Here is a 21,742-nt window from a genome sequence, read left to right as displayed (position 1 = left end):
TCCTTTTCCCAACACGACTATCATTTTTGGTATGAGCTACTGCGTGAAGCTCCTAAGTGGTCTCCATACGTCATTCTCCACATTGATTATTCCTTCCATGTCCATTAAACCCCTCCCTCAATAGCATGCCATTGCTTTTGGGAGAAGACCAAATCTGTAAGCGGGCCTGCAAGGTCCTTTGTGGTTCTGCCCCTGCTTCTCTCTATTCCCCTCCTTACTCTCTATGCTCGGGTTATAATATAAGCCTTTCAGTTCTTTGAACCTACAGTGGTTTCTCTTAGCACAAGGTCTTCACATGTGCTGTTTCTTTCTTTGTGATGTTTTGCTCCCAACCAGTTCCCTCCTCACAGATCACTCAGCTACTTAAGGGAAGCCTGTTCTGATCCCACGTTACAAGTCAGGATCCTTTGAATTATGCTCTTGAACTGTATTCCTTTTCTTAGAGATGTATGTTTGTCATTTTAAATTTATTAGTCTGATTACTTGCCTCTATTATTAGAATTTCCCTTCCAGTAAAGCAGAGACCATGTCAGTTTTTGATTCACTGTCATCTGTGCTTTGCAAATTGCCTCGGACCTAGTTGCTCAACACATTTTTGTTGAAAATGAATCTAATCTCTCTTCTAATACTCTAGTGATGAGGGTACATCGCCCTCCATAAAGCTAGCTCGTTTACTGTCATGTTAAGATCTTTTTTATATGGAGTTCCATGTAACTTTTATACATAGATATTATTTCTGCTGTTTAGAGTTAGCTACGTAGAACTAAACACAATTCCTTTTCCACATGATAGCGCCTCAGATATTTGAAGACAGGTTACATATTCCCTCCCTCTGTTTTGTAGATGTTTCTTCTAAGATGTGCTGAGTGGACAACAGTGATTAGTGAAGGATATACTGAACTGTGTTTTCATGAGCTAGACACTACCACTATTAATACAGAGTAAAATTGTGTTTGCTCTTTTTCTCTAGTAAATCTTGGCTCATACAGCGCTTACAGTCAATTAAAACTCTCATGTTCTTTTAAAATTAGTCTTCTCCTCATTTTAGGTCTTATATATTTGTTTTATTGAACCTAAATGTAAGACCTTACATTTGTCCCCTTTATAGGTCATTTGTTTTTTGTGGGTTTTTTTTTAGGTCAGGGCATACCTGCTCTTGTTGAAGTTCTTCTTGAGTCTTGATTTTTTTCATGTTATGCAACATAGCAGCTCTCTCTTCCAGTTTTGTTTTCATGACTTCTACGTCTACGTTCAAGTCATTGATACACAGTAGAATAAGACAGGGTCAGAAATTGCCCTTGAGCATGCTGCTAGAGACCTCCACACACATCACACACTTTGGGTGCATTAACTTACCTAGAACTTTTTGGAGATTGCTGTCAAAATTTAATTTTCAAAAACTACCTTTTGGAAAATCTGAACCCCTTTGGCCCATCTCTGATTGTCTTATCATTTCTTCTGATAGCCATAATTTTCTAGTAACTACCTATCAGATTTTGAAAACAGAGTTAGCCTTGTTGTTAGACTCTTAAAATGGGTTCTGTATTTCCTTTTTAGTGGGAGAAAAAGCCATTTCGAATTGTTATTGCTTTTGGTTAGTTTAATTAATTTTGGCATTCTGACATCATCTTGTAAATGGTATTTATATTCACTGTAATTGAAGTTTTGTGTGTGTGTGTGTGTGTGTGTGTGTTGTACCACTGATTTTTGCCATTGATAACATTAGTTACCTATAGTATATCTTGTCCTTTGCTTTTTCTGGCCTTAGAAGAAAGCATCATATTTAGTTCATCTGGGAAATTGGCTACAGAATAAAATGTATAATGTTATTCAGTATATGCATCGAGGGCATCAGAACTTGATTAATCCCTAAGATATTTTGAAGCCTATAATCTGAAAAGGAAAGAACCTAAAATAAAATAATTTTTGTCGTTATTGTTTTAGTGTATTTCCTATATGAGAAAAAAATAAGAAATGGTAAGTTGGATACATTTTTACAATAAAATGACCTATTGATTTAAAGTTATCTGGTTCCCTTTGGCTTTTCAAAAAGATTCAATTAGGCAATAAGTTTTTTCCAGCTGTTCTAAATTTTTCCTAGTAATAAAGCAGATTCTAAAGTTATTCTTACTGCTTACCTTGAATATGGACTCTTATTTAAAATGAACTCCGCATACGATGGCTACCCCTGCCCTAGGCCTCCACACTGTCTTTCAGAATTCTCATGCTATAGCTGCTCTGGAATCATGGAATGAGAAGTAAAGAAAGAATCTGAATGCAACCTTACTAGCTTAAAAGAGTTGACTGTAGGTAGGAAGAGGCTTCTTACTAAAGCTACTCTATGTGGTGGTGTTTTGTAGGCCCCTTATACTGTCACCACCATTCCACTACTGAAAAAGAGAAGGGGAAAGCCTTTCCGCATTTCCTGAATTTTTTTGTAATCTGTCTTTTAAAATTGCCAGAAATCTCACTTGCTGGAGATTGAGCAGTCCTTTTCTGAAAATATGCATACGTCAATGCAAATAAACCAACGGATCACTTTCTTCCTAAATTCTTACACCTCATTGAGGTGATTTGTTGTGAAGACAGGTAAGAAGATGTTAAATAGGAATCTAAGGGAAAGAGCTCTTAGGAATTAAAAGGAGTGTAGAAAGATGTTAGAGGCAAAATTTATTTAATCCACTGTTTTGACTAGACAGGCTAGAATATTTTAGTATCAGGTAGTATACTGAAGAAACTTTTGTAGCTTAGTCCAGAAACCTACTCATTTATAACATTTTATGAGTGAATGACATCTTTACCAAATAACCAACCTTCAGATGAAGTTTTGGAGCACATGTTGTAAATTGGAGATAGCTCAGGTGCAGTACCACAAATCAAAACAAATAATATAAATATCTCGTCTCATTTTCTAAATCAATTTTGCTAACCAACGCATATCATATTTCTGCAATCTTATATGCAATAGTTATTGCTTTTCTGTATTACCTTAGTGGAGATTATTGAAAGTATCTTCAAATGCAATATATTTTAGAAAATAAAATTGAACTCTTTACAGCATTATTAAATAGCTTCTTCTTTCTGAAACCCAGAAGAATTTATGCTTAACGTGGATGTATTTTCAAGTATTTAAAATCAAGGTGCAAAGGTGTGAGGTGAAAGTGTGTTATTTTTCTGTTGAGAATTCTTGAACTGGCAGAACAGTGATCTTCGCAAACATCTGCATTGGCATTACACTAGACACTTGCTATAATGCTGTTCTTAAGGGTATTTACTCTGGGTATGGTATTTTAGGTAATAATCTCTTAATGAGATCCTTTTCATACTTCAGTATTAATACCCTTGCATGGATTCTGAGGCCTACTTTACACTCTCTTCAGTTTCCTAGTGATTTGTTTAATCTCTAAATTTCTAATTTCCTACTTATTTTTTATGATGAAAAGTAAATACTCCTCGTGTGATTATAACTGTTTCTAGAGACTCTGTGCATTTTAAATTCATATACACTTTAAGAGATTTCATGAATGATGAAAAGTACAGCAAATTATATATATATATATATATATATATATATATATATATATATACACACACACACGCACACACACACACACACACACTCATTATCCAGATTTAAGTAGTGTTAACATATTTTGGTATTTGCTTCAGAGCTTTTAATTTTTACAAATAAAACATTACAGATCCAGTTGAATCCTCTTTGTATCCCTTCTTGGTTCCACTAACCTTTCCCAGAAATAGCCACTGTCCTAAAGTTGGTATAGATCCTTTCTGTTTATGTCTACATATGTTTGTGCCCATCAAAAATATATTGTTTAGGGTGTTTTTTAAAATGTGCATAATGGTGTTAATATTGTATATTGTATATTTCCTTCTGCAACCTGCATTTTTCATTTAAAATGACATTTGAGATTTAGTCATGTTGACATACACAGCACCAATTAATTCTGTTTACTATGTAGTATTCTATTCTGTGACTATACCACAATTAATCTGTTTGCGTATCAGAGAGCAATTTAAGTGGTTTCCAATTTATTTTTTGTGGAGTGCACATTCTTGTATATGCCTCCTTACATACATATGTAAGAGTTTCTTTAGGATATGTGTTAGAGACATACATATACCCTGTGTAGAATTGCTACATCGAATTGCTGGGGGATGAGTTATTTATCTTAGTTACATCAGTCGCACTCTTAGCTGCAGAATAGGAGTGCCTGCTACTCAGGTCCTCTCCAGCACTTAATATTATAGGCATTTTAATTTATACAATATGAGAGGTGTAAAACCATCTCATTGTTTAAATTTGCTTTTTTCCTAACACCAAGGTTGCTGATTCGATTCCCGCATGGGCCACTGTGAGCTGCGCCCTCCTTAAAAAAAAAGGGGGGGGAAAATTTGCTTTTTTTCCCCCTCATTACTAGTGAGATTGAGCATTTTACATATTAGTCATTGGGATTTTCTCTTCTGTAATTAACCTTTGTATATCCTTTGCTCATTTTTTTTCTGTGGGGCTGTTGCATTTTTTAGAAAATGGATTTGTAGAGTTTTCCTTTTTGGGGGGGGAGAGGTTTGGAGAGTATGCTTTGGATTCTCATCCTTTGTTATTTGCAAAGAGATTCTTCTCCCAGACAGTGGTAATTATTTCATGTTTATAAAGTTTTAGATTTAAATTTTATTATACTTGTAATTACTCATTTCCCCCTTTTTGATTAGTGTATTTGTGTGTTTTTAAGGAAATTTTTCCCCACCTTGAAGTCAGAAAAATTTTCTTCGAAAAGGTTTAAAGTTTTGCTTTTTCCACACTTTTGTAGTTAATTCATCTGGAATTTATTTTTGTTTGGTGTGAATTAGGAAGCTAATTTTATCTTTTCCATATATATAACCATTTGTCCCACTCTCATTTAAATTGAGTCCATCCTTTTTCCCACGGATTGGTATGCTCTCTCTGTTTTACATCCAATCTGTCTGGACTCTGTTTTGATCACTATTCTGTCTATATGTGCACCAATACCACTGTTTTAACTGCCATAGCTTTACAATTATTCTTGCTGTCTGGTAGGGTGAGTCCCCTCCGTATTTTTCTTCATTTGGCGTTTCTTGGCCCCTTCCATATGAATTTTAGGAGCAACTTAAATCTTTCCTCCTTTAAAAAAAGTTATCTTCATTTTTAAATTTACCAATTGCTATTGATTTTGACCTACATTTTTTTCAATAAAATTCAGCTGAATTACTCTAAAAAGCTGAGTTTCTTTTCCTTTTTTTTGACATTAAGCCAAAAAAATGCCAGTAATTTATCACAGCTTTGTGCTCTATAGATTTGAAACCAAATGAATTTGCATCAGCTGTTTATGAGTAATGCAGGATATTTTGGTCCTGTGCTAAATTCAGAATGAAGTGCTAAAGTTCTGATTTATTCTGCACTAACCGTGTAGATCGTGGTAATGGAGAAAATGGGAAAATTATTAATTTAAGAAATAACTTATCATTTTTGAAATCCAACATTCATTTATTTTTAAAATCATTAAGTAGTAAAGAGCATTTTAGTGTTTCACAAGTAGATTTTCTTAAATTGTAAGGTGTTTTAGTGTTATGTGCATCTGAACAAACATTTTCTTGCTTGGTTTGGCAAGCAATGAAAATAGTAATTATCACTAATTCTGGGTCTTCCAAAGAACATCTGTGTCGGGGGATTAAAAGTTTTTAGTTATCCTAGTTACTTTTCTCCTAGAGAATAATGTTAACAAAATTTTGGGAGATGATAGCAGACTTAGTTCCCACTGTTTAGAACAGAGCCTGGCATGGAAATATTAATGATTTTTGGATTAATGAATAAACATTTATTTCTGAATACTTAATTATTTTTGGACAGTGCCTGTAGTTTGCATTTTAATGTTACATTCTCTGCCAAGTTATTGAATACTCTGCTGTTGTTTATTCTGTTATCTAAATCATTAATAAGATAGCACAGAGATAACTTTACTGCTGGACTGCAGTACATTCCCTTTCTTCACCTGCAGATACTGAGTCTGAGAACTGTTTTCTGTATATATTGCCTTCCAGTCACTGTACTACTCATCAAAAAATAAACTTAATTATATTTACCAAGTTAAATGATGAAATGGACCAAGAGCATCACTGAAAACTTTTCCAAAAAATAGAAGACATTTTTTTTTCTCTGATGTTGTTGAGGGAAATGAACCTGTCAGTAATTCTGTTTTTATGAAGTTATTTCTCCTTAGTACAGTGATTCTCAGAGTGGACTGCAGACCAGCTAATTAACATCACCTGAGAACTTGTTCAAAATGCAAATTCTCAGGCCCCACCCCACCCCAAGCTGATTAAATGAGGAAGTCTGGAGGTGGGGCTCGTGCAACCTCTTTTAAGAGTTCTCCAGGTGTGCTAAAGTTCCTTATAAATTGTTGAAGGTATTTTTTCCAGACTTCTTTCCAAATGTAGATACTCAGCCTTGTTTCTAAATTTCAAAGGGTTATTGACTTTTCTTCCCTTTAATACCTTCATCTGTATCCAATTTTCAGACATTTAAGAAAGCATAGTTATTTCCTGCAGTATTGGGCATTTGTACCCAGACTGACCTTCCCATAGAAACAGTTTAAAATGCAAGAGAGCATCGCAACTATAGTTAATGATAATATATCGTATACTTGAAATTTGCTAAGAGAGTAGCTCTTGAGTATTCTCACCACACACACAAAATGGTAACTATATGAGGTGATGGATATGTTAATTAGCTTGATTGTAGTAATGATTACACAAAGTATACTTATATCAAAACACTACACTATACACATTAGGCAAAATTCCCTAAAGCGAACATATGTCATGTATGCCTATGACCTAGCAATTCTACTGGAGGCTGCGAAGGGTGGTGAGAATATATTCTTTAGAAATGCATACATACTCGTATATTATTCAAAAGACATGTACAAACATGTTAATAGCAACAGTATTCATAATTAAAAACTAAAAACAAGTTAAATGAATACATAATTGTGGTATGTTCATATAATTATATACTATAAGAAGCAATGAAAATGAATGAACTATTGTTACACGCAACAACATGGATGGGTCTCACACTCATAATATTGAGGGTAGAAGTCAGACACAAAATAATACATGCTGTAGGATTCCACTCATATAAAGTTTTCAAAAACAGGCAAAACTAATCTATGGTTTCTATCTTTGGGGATAGAAACAAGGTAGCGGTTATCTGTGGTTGGGAGTGAAGGGCTAGTGACCTGGGGGGGCGGTGGGGTGCTCAGTGTGGAATGCTGGTGATGTTCTCTTTCTGCAACGGGGTGTTGGTTATCTTGGGTGTGTTTACTTTTTAGAAATTCTGGAGCCAAATTTATAATGTATGCACTTTCCTGTATGTATGTTTTTCTTTAATAAACAGTTGATTTAAAGAAATGGTTATGTTTTTTTTTCTTAAACTGGGTGGTAGCTACATGGTATTTATTTCATGGTGTTTTATAGCTTACGTATATTTTATATTTTATTCTTATTCAGTATTCAAGAAATATAAAAGTAGTCTGGGCTTGGTTGTTAACTGAGTATATGCACAGAGCACAGTGCCTGGGCATTATAGATAGATATTAAATACTCATTCCGTTAAACAGAGTAGGTTAGTAATTCCTTTTTACCTTCCAATAGCCAATTTTTGACTCAATTATTGGTAAACAATTATTTCTAAATAAAAATATAAATAATACCATAATATTGTGCTTATATTTATTATCAAGCTGAATTTATTAAATTAAATGAGAAACCTCTCAATACTATAAGCACTTACATTATGAATTATTAGCATATTATGTTTAATTATAGTGACTCAGATGAACATCCTCAATTTAGATAAGTATAGTGCAGACTTACGGCTGGAAGTCAGTAGGTTTTGTAGCTTTGAAGATGTGAAGTTCGTTACATGTAATATTTTTAGGTGTCTTTTTTTTTTTTTTGCTTCTGAACAACTGGAATCACAGCTAATTTGTTGCATTAAATCTTGTGTTCTTTCCTTTGTACCATGCTGCCTCTTGCTTCTTGCCGGTCTTGTATTTCTACTTTCTGCTTTCCTGAATGCCTTGAGTCTTGCTAAGGGAAGAGTCCACAGGGACTAAGGAGAGGCTCTAGACCTTGGATCTTTGTTCTAATTCGTTTTCCAAAGATTCTTCTCCCTTCAAAAGAACGCAAGTGCCAAACCTTCATCAGGATGCTGGGAATTTTTTTAAAAAAGAGACTCACAAGCATTGTTTTGATCTTTTTAACATTTGGAGTAAACTTTTCAGAGTAAGAACACTAAGGTACTAAATAAAAATATCTTGAATGGTATTTTACAGTTTTGAAAACACCCTCACAGATCTTTTCTTGTTAGATTCTCAGAGCAAGTTATGAATTGGAGCAAGTTAAGCATCATACTTACTAGTGAACACTGAATGCTCTCCTCTCTAAGATCAAGAACGAGATGAGGATGTCTGCTCTCACCACTTCAGTTCATTACTATATTGGAGGTTCTAGATAGGGCAGTTAAGCAAGAAAAAGAAGAAGAAAGGCATTCAGATTGAAAAGGCATTCTGTTTGTGGATGACATGATCTTATATGTAGAAAATCCTAAAGAATTTACCAAAAAAAAGAAAAACTATTAGAGCTAATAAATGAATCCAGCAAAGTTACAGGATACAAGATCAATATACAAAAATCAGTTGCATTTCCATACACTAGCAACAAATGCCTGAAAATGAAATTAAGAAAACAATTTCATTTGCAATAGCATCAAAAGAATAGAATACTTATGAATAAAGTTAACCAAAAGAAGTATAAGACTTGTATACTGAAAACTATAAAACATGCCGAAAGAAATTAAAGATCTAAATAAATGGAAAACATCTTGTGTTCATGGACTGGAAGATTTAATATTATTAATGTAGCCATACTCCCCAACTTGATCTATAAATGTAATAAAATCCTCTCAAAATTCCAACTGCCTTTTTCCAGAAATGGACAAGTTGGTCCTACAATTCAGAGAGCGTTGCAAAGCTATTTTTAGCCACAACAGCCTTGAAAAAAAAGAACAAAATTGAAGGACACACTTCCTGATTACAACACTGACTACAGAGGTGGAGGAAACAAGACAATGTGATAGAGGCATAAGGGTAATCATATAAACCAATGGGATAGAACTGGGAGTTCAGAAATAAACCCATACTCTTATCAGTCAATGGATTTTCAACAAGGGTGCCAAGAATATTCCATGAGGAAAGAATAGTATTTTTAACAAATGATACCAGAACAACTGGATATCTATATGCAAAAGAATAAATTTGAACCCCTACCTCACACCATATACAAAATTAACTCAGAATGGATCAAAAATCTAAATTATAAAATTCTTAGAAGGAAACATAGGTGAAAACATTGGATTAAACTGATTTTTTTTAAGAGATGACACAAAAAGCACAAGCAATCAAAGAAAAAAATATATTGGACTTCATCAAAATTTTAAACTTGCATGTATCAAACGACACTATCGAGAAAGTGAAGACAACATACAGAATGAGAGAATATTTGCAAATCGTGTGTCTGCTAAGGGTCTAGTATCCAGAATATGTAAAGAATCCTTACATATGTAAAAAACTCAACAATAAAAAGACAACCTGATTTTAAAATGGCCAAAGGATTTGAATAGACATTTCTCCAAAAAAGAGATGACCCATAGCACGTTAAAAGGTGCTCAATATCATAGTCATTAGGGAAATGCAAATCAAAACCACAATGAGATACAACTTGACACCCACTAGGATGCTATAGTTTAAAAAAAAAGTGGTGGTGATGTGGAGAAATTGGACCCCTCAGACACTGCTGGTGGGGATGTAAAATGGTGCAGCCATTGTGGAAAACAGTTTGGTAGTTCTTCAAAAAGTTAAACATAAGGCCCCAACAATTCTACTCCTGGGTATATAACCAAGTGAGTTGAAAAATATATGTTCATGCATAAACTTGTACATGGATATTCATAGCATCATTATTCATAATAGCCAAGAGTGGGAATAGCCAGTGTCCATCAGCTGGTGAATAGATAAATACACGTGATATATCCATCCATGCAATGGAATATAAGCCAACCATAAAAAGGAGTGAAGTACTGTCATATGTTACAACATAGATGGTCTTGAAAGCATTGTGCTATGTGAAAGAAGCCAGTCACAAAGACAGCAGATTGTGTGTTTCTGTTTATATGGAATGCCCAGAATAGACAAATCCAGACAGTAGACTAGCGGTTGCCAGGGGAGGAAGGGAGGTGAGTATTGGGACTAATTGCTAATAGGTACAGGGTTTCTTTTCAGAGTGCGGGAAATGTTCTAGAATTCGATAGTGTGATGATTGCTCTACATAGTGAATATACTAGAGGGCACTGGAGTGTATACTTTGTAATGGTGAATTTTATGTTATAGAAGTTGTCTCAGTCTAGTCACGCTCCTATAACAAAATACTTGAACTGGGTTGCTTATAAACAACAGAAATGTATCTCACAGTTCTGGAGGGCAGAAGTCCAAGATGAAGATGTCAGCATGGTTGACTGAGGGCCCTCTTTTGGGTCGCAGACTTCTCGCTGTGTCCTCACGCGGTGGAAGGGGTGAGCTAGCTCTCTGGGGACTCTTTTTTAAGGGCACTAAACCGATTCCTGAGGGCTCTGCCTCATGACCTAATCACCTTTCAAAGACCCCACCTCCTAACACCACCTTGGGGATTAAATTTTCATAAGTTTTCAACATATGAATTTTGGGGAGACACAGACATTCAGACCATAGCAGAAGTATATCTCAAAAAATGCTAATAAAAAGTTTAACTAACATATTGCATATTCATTGGATGGCACAGGTGTTATCAGAGCTTAGAATCATGGTACTCAACTAAATAGTGTAAGACAGCTGGTGATAAAACTGCTGAAGAAGCACAAATAAAGGAGATATAGGAGATACTCAGTCTTACTAGGGACCAGAGAGTTTCATAAACTTGGCTTTGCAAGATGGGTAAGATTTTCATAGGTGGAAGGGGTTTGGAATAGGAAATACAGGCAAAAGGAACAGTGTGAACAAAGGCTTGGAGCTGGAATATGGAGTACCCGGCGTCAGGGTGGGACATTGAGGTAGATGACTCAGAAAAACGAGGATAGGCCTGCATAAGTGGGTATAAGTATCATGCTAAGGAGTTTGGGTTTTATTATTTAGAAATCACATTTTTAGTTTTAGGTCATGTCTGGCGCCAGAGGGAAGACTGAATTGGAGAAGGGAAATTAGAGTCAGGGAAACTAATTAGGTTGTTGTTTTTGTTTTGTTTTGTTTTGTTTTGTTTTGGGGAGAGATGATGTGGGCTGAACTAGATTAGCAGTTGTGAGGATGAAAGGGAGCAATCAAATGCAAGTGTAGAGATAGAATTAATAGGTCTTGCCCCCCAATTGTGTGTGTTGGGTGGGTTAGGTGGTGAAGTAAAGAATGACCCTGAAATTGGGAATTTGAGCGACTTGAAAGGATAACGATGGTATTAACGGAGATGAGGAGGACAGCAAGAGAAACGAGAGTGAACGCTGAGGAGAGAGAGACACCACTAAATTGGGCAGTTACAATGTCGTTGGCAACTTGGGAGTCAGCGATGACCATCAAGTGGTTGCTGGGGAAAATCTCAAAGGATGGTTGAAGAAGATTGCTGTAGGATGAGAAAGTGGACTTGTGAAATTTGATTGGGAAGCGAACAGAGAAAAGGTTGATAATCTGAGGTAACAGTAGAGTTAAGGGATTTTTGCTTTTTAAGTCACTGAGAGGCTTGGACATGCCTTTGGGAAGAGAGGCTCACTGGTAGTGACTCAAGATGGAAAGAGCAAAGGCTGGATAGATAGGTTGGGATCAAACCTACAGTTGAAGGACTCTACCCCCGATACATTTGAGATACATGCTTTGAGATGCTTCTGTAAGGTTCGGAAGAGAATGTCGTGGTTCTTGAATGTGGTGAAATGGAGCTGCGTTATGTGCTTGAATCAAATTAGAGATGGCTGTAGGATGAAAACATGGAATCTTCAATCTAGTCACCTTAAAATTAGACTAGTCTTCGCTCCTAAGTATGCACTATTCAGAATGTTAACTAGAATGAGGCAAATAATGTTATTTAGGTTTTGGCAATAGGAAAGAGAATTGTGGGTTGGGATGCTTTCTGCTCTAAAGCTCTTAAAACGGTGCTTGGCACATAATAAGCTCTCAAAACATATTAGCTATTATTATTAACACCCTCCCCAACCACCAAATGGATAGTAAGTTTCTCAACACCATTTCAGCTTTCCCCCGCTCACTATAAATCTCATATACTGTATTAAGTTCTCATGCGTATCTGGTTCTATTTCTGGATGGTTTGTTGTACTCCACTGAGCTGTTTGTTTCTGTAGCAATACCACATAGTTTTAATTATGGTCTATGGCACACTTTTACGTCTAGTAGAGCCAGTCACCCTCACTCTTTGTGAAATTTTTCTTGACTACTTTCACAAATTAAAAAAAAAAAAATTTCCTCCCATTTCCCCTGCTGTATTTGCTTTGCCAGTTGCAGTTTAGATCAAATGTACGAGAGACCCATTGGGATTTTGCTTATAATTATATTAAACTTATAGGTTAATTTGGAGTTCGTGCTACCCTTACAATATTGAGAGAGGTAACCAAGGCCCAAAGCGTCACAGAGGAAGAACCAGTGAATCCGAGTGTTGTAGTTAGTTAGTTAGGGTAAGGGCCAGTTACTGCTAATGAGCCCTTTTAGTCAGCGACTGCACGCTTTGTTTTTCTCTGTTTATTTTGCCCTGTTTATTTTACCTAAATTCTTTGGTAAACAATAACCCATAGACTTAAACAATCCAATTTTTAAAGTGGACCTTTGGATGAAAGTATGTTATTTAAATTCAAAAACTGTATAATGTTACCCAGAGGAATCCTGGTTAAATGCCCCCAGTTTTTTTTATGGAGGGAAGCAAATTCTCTTTCTGCACTTTGAAGGCAATGATATAATTTCACTGAAGTTGCCTTTAAAGATTTGTTGAGATTTTCGTACTTTTCGAGCAGCAATGAAAAATTTTTTATATTTCAAGTTGTTTATGAAAACATTTTTACAGGCTTCAGACAGCTAAATGTTCTGGTTACTCACATTACTACATTTATATAAAATTGCCCATCAGTTTTGTATTTTCATTTCTTAATAGCTACCTGGTTACAGTGGCTGGGCTTTTTTTATTGTTTCCTAGAGGCAAGGTCAGTGTCAGAAAAACGGTGGAATTTTCCTGTGGTAAGTAAAGAGCTACTATTTATAGGGACTTATATTTTGATGAGAAAAATGAGATAGCCTGCTTGGCTTACCATAAAAACACAGATGCTTCTAGAGTCCAGTAGGGAACCCTTTTGCTCACAGCATCTGCTTTAGTTGGCTAGCCAGATGACTTCTAAAGATTTTTTCACTCTCTCTTGAAGGGCACCACCTCTTTGACATGTAAACAAGTTTATAAATAAAAAGGTTAACAGCGTTTTATAATTTTAAAAAGTCACTTTAGCTGTATCAGTTCTGTGTAATTTTGAACTATTAGATAATTTTAATTATGGCACTTCCTAAATAAGCTTGAAATGTCCTTTGTATGCATGTTCTTTGACTTATTCTGCGGTTGAGATAGATTTGTATTGACCCAGAGTTCATTTATTCGACAAATGTTTGATGAGCACTCACTGCATTCCAGGCCCGATACTAACCTTGAAAACCAAAAACTGGTGCAAGATATAGTCTTAGTCCTTGAGAAGTTTACTGTCTTTTATGCAATGCAAACATATAAACAGACAATAAAATAAAAATACAGTCAGGTGCTTCCACTTGAAGTTTGTTTTGTCAGTTTAGTCGGGAGGGTAAGGTGTCTAGGAATGTCTTCTAGAAGAAGTAATGTCTGAGCTGAGAATTGTAAAGTGAATAGGAGTTGGCAGGCAAGGGGCTCCTAGTTGGGGAAGAGGGAAGAATATACAGTGGTCCCCCCCTCATTCACAGAGGATATGTTCCAAGAACTCCCAGTGGATGCCTGAAATAGCAGATAGTACCGAACCCTATATATAGTATGTTTTTTCTTATACATATGCACCTGTAATAAAGTTTAATTTATAAATTAGGCACAGGAAGAGATTAACAACAGTAACTAATCATAAAATAGAACAATTGTAATAAACTATAATAAAATGTATGTGAATGTGGTCTTTCTCTCTCTGATAACCTATCTGATAACCGAGACGGCTGCTAGATGTCTAATGAGCGGGAGGGATATACAGTGTGGAGACGCTGGACAAAGGGAATGATTTACATCTGGGGCGGGACAGCGGGTGGCATGAGATTTCTTCACACTACTCAAAATGGCATGCAATTTAAAACTTATGAATTGTTTATTTCTGGAATTTTCCATTTAATATTTTCGGACTGTGGTTGACCGTGGATAACTAATATGGTGGAAAGATGGATAAGGAGGGGGACTACTGTAAAAGAAAGAAGCTTGTAGGGAAACTAAAAAGCTCAGTTTTGTCAGATGGCTGGTCAAACTGACCGTGGGCAAAAATACTGTCTCGTTCAGAAAGCAAACTTATGACCCAGACTTTATTCATTTCATGTTCTAAATAATGATTCCAAATAGTTTATCATGAATCCCATAAGTAACAAATGTTTTATGTATCCCCAGTATATACACATATTTATTTATAACATATGCTAATAGTTTATGTACATAGTTAAATGTATACAAATAGAAATAAAGGATGAGCTAAAGATGAAAAATATATTCTCATTTTCCTTTTATTAAGACAGAAAGCAAGGTGATGCTTCATTATTCTTTAAACTCTCAGTGTAATATTCTGCGATACACCTATTCAGAGGTCTGTTTCTAAATTTGGTTTATTTTGGTGCTTGGATTATCTTGCAAACCCTTCAGGTGCACATATCCCACTTTACAGATCACTGCTCCAAACAACTGGGGTAACTGTATTGAAACTAGTCTTTTAATTAAAACAAAAGCACAGCCAAAAGTAATTTATTTTCCTCTATAAATTTGTATTCGGGAGACTAAGAAGAATCAGCTTTGGCTTGAGATTTAAAGAATGAGAACTTTAGTCATAAACAAACTGTGACTGTCATGTTTTACTAACTAGGAAACCCTAGAGGGTGGTAGAAGGGTTATTGGTTAAATGCATTATATGAAGGAATGTTTTACTAGTTGCTGTTGATCAAAAAGGTTGTTAATTGCTTTTTTAAAAAGATATACCCTGTAATTATCTTTGTTGGGAGATGTTTGGAAGATGGTTTTCTCAATCTATAGGAGATATGATTCATAGCCACTTGGGGTCTCTTGTAAAAAGATACTTTCCATGATACACTTTACCCAACTTACTGAATTTACCTTATTGTGCTTGAATCCGTCAAAATTCTTTTCTTTGAGAGATGGAAACCCAACTCAAATAAGCTTGAGCAAAAAAGAGAATTTACTGGCTCATAACCAATATTTAGGACTCAAGGTCTTAAAACTCGTTGTGGGGTCTGTGTTTCAAGGTGTCTCTTTGTGTCTCTGTTACCTTTGCTTTCTCTGTGATAATTTTATTCTCTTTTAGAGCAGAAAGCCTCCCTCCATGTAGTGGGGAGGCAAGACAGAATGCCTGTGTTCTCTTATTACCTGTCTACATAGGATCCCCCGGGTGGAATGGGACTCTGCAGTTGTCCAGGTGCTGTGATTGGCGTGCCCACCAAAGCCTCTGGAATGGGGAGGGAACAGCTTCCCAAATGAAGGGCTTGCTATTATCACAAAGGAAGGGATGCTGGGAGTCAAAAACAACAGATGTGTGCAACAGGTGATGAGGAATAGAGGACAGGAAGGTGTAAACTGTTCTTTACGGTTGTAAAAGATGACTGAATTTTATTTTCCTAATTATTGATTTTCATAGAGTATGCAAGCTGCGCGATGTCCCACGGATGAATTATCTTTAACCAACTGTGCAGTTGTGAATGAGAAAGATTTCCAGTCTGGCCAGTGAGTCTCTGACTTTGTTCTCTTCTAACCTGCGAGGTGGTATTTTAGAGACTTCTAGAGAGCCCTTATTTTTTAGTAAACTTGGGAATAATATTTTATTATTCCCCTTGCTGAGTTCGAAAATGAAAGAGATGAGTAAGACTTATGTATATCAGTCTTTACTGTGTTAAATTTTGATAACTGTAATGTTTTTAAAATCATACATAGCTTTTTACATATAACTTACTTTTTAGCAACTGGTTATATGAATCATATAATGCAATCATTGGGTTTTTGGCTCTGATTCAGATTGTCTAAATTTGGATTCTGGCTCTGTCTACAGACTGGGTGACACCATGGATAAGTTATTTGCCATCTCTGTTTCTATGCCCTAATCTGTAAAATGGGGATGGTATCTTCCTCAGGGTAGTTGTGAAGATAGTTATACAAATAAAGCACTTAGGACAGTACTTTGCACATTAATAAGTCCTCAATCAATATTAGCTATTTTGACCACTACTACTATGATAATCTAAAAGACATGACAATTGGAAGTTGCACAACGAATGTAGAATCTTCACAAGCATTTTGCATTGTCACTTATTTTAACTGACTCATGTCACCCACTGCCGGAACTTCCGAAGACCCTGCTATCAAGTTCAGTGCCATCCACGTGGTTCTGAGGTTGGTAGAGGTAAGGAGATAAGGAGCTGTACCACAAGGCAAACCAGAGCAATAAGGAACAAAGAAGCAGGATTTTAACTGAGCTGAGCCTCTCTCTCTTTTTGTTTTCTTTAAAGCAATCTGAAATACATGAGTTTCACCGAGTTAGGATTGCTCATCATTTTTGGTTTTCAGCTTCAGTGTAAGGGTCTATACTATGTGATTGTATTAATATTGTTTTCAGTCCTAAAAATTCTCTGATGCTAATTGGAACATAGAACTTTCTACATATAAAGTGAAGTGTAGATAATCAGTGTGAGAATTTGTTTATGGAATTCTTTTACATATGTCAAATGTTCACTATACTCATGATGGAGTTACTTAAAATATAGTAGATAAAAGGAACTTGTATTCTAGTGGCAAAATGATATGTATAGAAACATTAATCATTACTACTTAAAAAGTATAGCATTCTAAAAGATAATTTTAAAAAAGAACGCTATTGCCTAATAGTCTGAAGCTTCTATCTTACAGTTCTTGGTAGTTTCTTGGTGTAAGAGATTATCATGAGCTGATATCTATTTATGGGTAATTTCTGAGCAGGGTGAATTAGCACAAAATGCTTTGAAATAGTAATTATTGATATCTGTATGAAAGCTGATATATTTTATGAAAAAATTTTATTTTTACCATCTTTTGAATTTTACAGATTATTACCTTTTCAACCTGTTGTGAGGGAGTCTGCAGAGAGATTTAAAGACTAGTCCTAAAAACTAACTTTTTTTTTGACTGTTATATCCTGGCTCTTCTATCTTTGGTTCTCCTCTCTTTATTCTATTTAGGATGTGAAATAATTCTCGGGAGAGGAAATTCATTTAAGTTTTACTTAATATTAAGGGCTCTAAATCACTGTCATCAGTTTTATGTAAACTGGAAATGTAATAAAGTTGATATTTTGGATGGTACGAGTGTGTACTCTCTTGAACTTGGTCCTGATTCTGCTTGATGTGTGTTTGGCCTAAAGGTACTCCTTATGCCTAGACAACATGTTGAATTGCTAACATTTTTTGGAAATGAAATTTGTGGTCCTGTTCCTTCAGGACTCTTACATATGCCTTGTTTCTCCCTGGTGCATATCCAGCCTCTGTTGTTGGAAATGAACACGTTTGGCAATTGTGGTGTTCAGCTTTTTGACAGGAAGGACTGACTTTGTTTCTGTCTTTAGGCACGTGATTGTGAGGACCTCTCCCAGCCACAGATACACCTTTACCCTGAGGACCCACCCGTCAGTGGTTCCAGGGAGCATTGCATTCAGCTTACCCCAGGTAACACAGATGTTCATTGTTTCTCTTCTATTCTTGAAAGTCATAGAAGAATCAATTCATTTAAAGCAAGCATCACCCTATAACTGTATTGATTCACATTGAAGAAAAACATCTAGGTAATATATGGAATTTAAAGATATATACATTTTTTTTTTTTTTTAAGATTCCATTGGGGAAGGGGAACAGGACTTTATTGGGGAACAGTGTGTACTTCCAGGCCTTTTTTCCAAGTCAAGTTGTTGTCCTTTCAGTCTTAGTTGTGGAGGGCACAGCTCAGCTCCAGGTCCAGTTGTCGTTTCCAGTTGCAGGGGGCGCAGCCCACCATCCCTTGTGAGAGTCAAACCGGCAACCCTGTGGTTGAGAGGACACATTCCAACCAACTGAGCCACCCGAGAGCTCAGCGGCAGCTCAGCTCAAGGTGCCGTGTTCAATTTTAGTTGCAGGGGGCACTGCCCACCATCCTTTGTGGGACTCCAGGAATTGAACTGGCAACCTTGTGGTTGAGAGCCCACTGGCCCATGTGGGAATCGAACCAGCAGCCTTTGGAGTTAGGAGCACAGAGCTCCAATCGCCTGAGCCACCGAGCCGGCCCCTAAAGATATATTCTTAATTGCCAATTTTACTGTGTCTGCCTTTTATTGTCTTGATTTTTTTTTCTAATTTTTAAAAATTCCGCAGCAATATCAGGTAGCTATCAGATAAGGTGTCAAGCTATTTTAATGTTAACTCCCAGGGTCACAGAAAAGATATAAAAATAACATTTACTTGGAAAAATTCTTAGTGATTTTTTAAAATGCAGTTATGTCAGACTAAAGAATATGAGATGAGTCGTTGTTATCCCGGTGCAACCTAACTAGCTGGGCTCCTGTAGGGACTGGAAGGATGATGGTTACATTCTTAGCTGTTGGTGAATTCTGTGGAGGGAAGCGTGCCTAGCACTGCCCCAGGCACATAATACATAACCTGGGAGCACACAAGTACTTGTCTTTCCCCCTTATCAGCTCACCTGTGCTGCTGATTCCAAAGTCCAATTGTAAATACTACCCCTACCTCCTCTAATATGCTAATAAGCACTGATTTACTCCCCTGGAGGTTTAGGGAAAGAGATCAATCAAACACTCGGTTTTGGGGGAACTATTAAAGATCTCTTGAAGCTCTCAAAATGATGGGAAATCTTCACTCACCATTTCCCTTTTCTCTGTTTGAATGCCTCTCCATCATCAGGACTACTTTTCACATTTGTTTCTGTGGATCAAAGGTTTGGGATATTCCAGGGTTTGCCAACTTTCCCTGAGCTCCATCTGGGATTCTGGTGGTCAGAAATGGGGTTTCTGACTATTTCTCCTTGTCTTCTTGCTATTAAAAAGAATTTCCCCAATTACCTTACTATAAGCCATATACGATTCTAAGTACTTTTGCATGTGTTCGCTCATTCAGTTCTCAAAACAACTCCATACAATTGATAGTATTATTATCATCCTTTGAGGTTGTCTCTGGGATTGAACTACAGAATCTAACTGAGGCTGCTCTGTGACCCAAGTCTGGGCTTAACCAGCATGCTGCTGAATTTCAGGTTGGCTGCAAGTGGGATGGGATAATACAGAAGAGGGGTGTGATGGGCAGAGAGGAGGGGTAAGTGACGTCTGGTGAGAAAACGGGAAGGGAGAGCACTTGATGTTGCCCATTTTTAAAATTCAGCATCCTCTTAACTATCTACCACAAAACCCACAATGTTCAGATGAGTAAACAACCTATTGATTTTCAGCCAAAAATTATTTTCAGCCAAAGATTATTTTTTCACTGTTCTTTGGAGTGTTACAGTAATTACTAATTTTGAATATACCAAGCCAGTCCCGAATTCCTACCTAAACACAATCTGGCCTGCCTCTATCCATTATTGCCAATGTAACCAGTCAGGACCCGAGGAGAAGCTAAAGGCTGGTTGCAAATGCCTGAAAATCCTTTGGCTAGTACACAAAGATGAGTCGTGACCACCTAATGATTTGAATCCCTTCTTGGGTTCCAGTAGAGATTATCAGACCCATTTTAATTTAGTTTTTATGACTAGAGTATGTTTCTTTTTGTGCTACTGTAACAAACAGTATAACTGACCATAGTACATTTAGGGCACTGAAATATCCTACTAGGAAGGTTTTCAGGAGCATTATGTTATATGCAAAGGAACATCTACTCAGTGTTGCTGGCTTTACTATAAAAAGACAAACCTTGTATGTTTTGGGATTAATGTTCAGATATAAACTGTAGCATGTAAGTTTCCTAGACTGCTGTGACAAAGTACCATGAACTGAGTGGCTTGCAGCAACAGAAATGGATTCTCTCACAGTTCTGGAGGCTAGAACTCTGAAATCAAGGCGCCAGCAGGGCCGTGCTCTCTCTCAAGGCCTCAGGGAAGAGTCCGGTCCCTGCTTATTAGCTCCTGGTGTTGCTAGCAGTCCTTGGTGTTCCTCGACTGGTAGATGTATCACTTCAGTCCCTGCCTCCATTGTCACATGACCTGCCTGTGGTTCTCTGTGTGTCTCTTCTCTTATAAGGACGCCAGTCATATTGGCTTAGGGCTCACCCTGATTTGATGGCATCTGCACAGATCTTATTTCCAAATACAGTCACATTCACAGGTGCCGGGGCTGAGCCTTCAACATGTCTTTTTGTGGGACACAATTCAACACGTAACAGCACACCATGTTTTGGTCTTTGAATGTGTTCCTGAAATTCATAGAAATTCCTCATTTCTTTAATTTTGATTGGTTTGTGTGTGTTTTTTCTCTTTTACAGAGAAAATGGGCTGGACTTTCTATTGGGCAAGATATAGAAGGTAGGTATATTTTTAGTTACCTGAGATAGGTTTTCTCATACTTACAGAAATTTTCTGTTACTGGTTGTTGGGCTATTAAACATTCATCATATTCATATTACTGATGAGATATCTGAGAATGGAAAGTAAATAGTTATGGTACCTATATCCTTACCTCTTCATCTGCCTGCTAGTCTGCCGGGAAATTGCAGTCTAATGGGAGAAACAATATCTGCACATTCATAGCTCACAGAATATGTACAAGGTAATTTCTTTGTACAAATTCTATGTACCATTAAGAGCTCTGTGTAAAAGTGCTAAGATACGTAGAACAGGAGTGAATGCATTGATTAGAGACTGGAAAATTAGCCAGAGAAAATTTTCTAGGCACTGGAGTTTTTATAAATTTTGGCTATTAACCCCCTATCAGATGTATCACTGGCAAATATCTTCTCCCGTTTAATAGGATGTCTTTTCGTTTGTTGTGCAAAAACTTTTTAGTTTGATGTAGTCCTATTTGTGTATTGTTTCTTTTGTTTCCTTTGCTTGAGGAGATAAATCAGTAAAAATTTACTAAGGATGATGTCCGAGAGTTTACTGCCTATGTGTTATTCTAGGAGTTTTATGGTTTTGGGTCTTACATTTAAATCTTTAATCCGTTTTGAGTTTATTCTTGTATATGGAGTAAGAAGGTGGTCCAGTTTCATTTTTTTTGCATGTATCTGTCCAGTTTTCCCAGCACCATTTATTGAATAGGCTGTCTTTAACCCAATGCATATTTTTGCTTCCTTTGTCATCGATTAAATGACCATATAGGCATGGGTTTATTTCTGGGCTCTCTGTTCTGTTCCATTGA

At 36.5% G+C, this 21,742-nt stretch overlaps 1 protein-coding gene across 3 annotated transcripts in view; it reads left to right on the top strand.

Annotated features, from left to right (window-relative positions):
* The window catches only part of NSF (N-ethylmaleimide sensitive factor, vesicle fusing ATPase), a gene marked incomplete at its 3' end in the record, with an annotated part of 126,819 nt that overhangs the window by 2,128 nt on the left and 102,949 nt on the right, over window positions 1–21,742 (top strand). For all 3 annotated transcript variants that reach the window (XM_081027499.1, XM_081027498.1, XM_081027500.1), the window contains exons 2-4: window positions 16,022–16,107; window positions 17,975–18,074; window positions 20,868–20,907. In XM_081027499.1, coding sequence (XP_080883625.1) covers window positions 16,022–16,107; window positions 17,975–18,074; window positions 20,868–20,907 — 226 coding nt within the window. The remainder of the gene's footprint in view (window positions 1–16,021; window positions 16,108–17,974; window positions 18,075–20,867; window positions 20,908–21,742) is intronic.

This window comes from Rhinolophus hipposideros, assembly GCF_964194185.1.
Source record: "Rhinolophus hipposideros genome assembly, chromosome: 20".
NCBI lineage: Eukaryota > Metazoa > Chordata > Mammalia > Chiroptera > Rhinolophidae > Rhinolophus > Rhinolophus hipposideros.
This window is presented reverse-complemented; position numbering and strand designations above follow the sequence as displayed.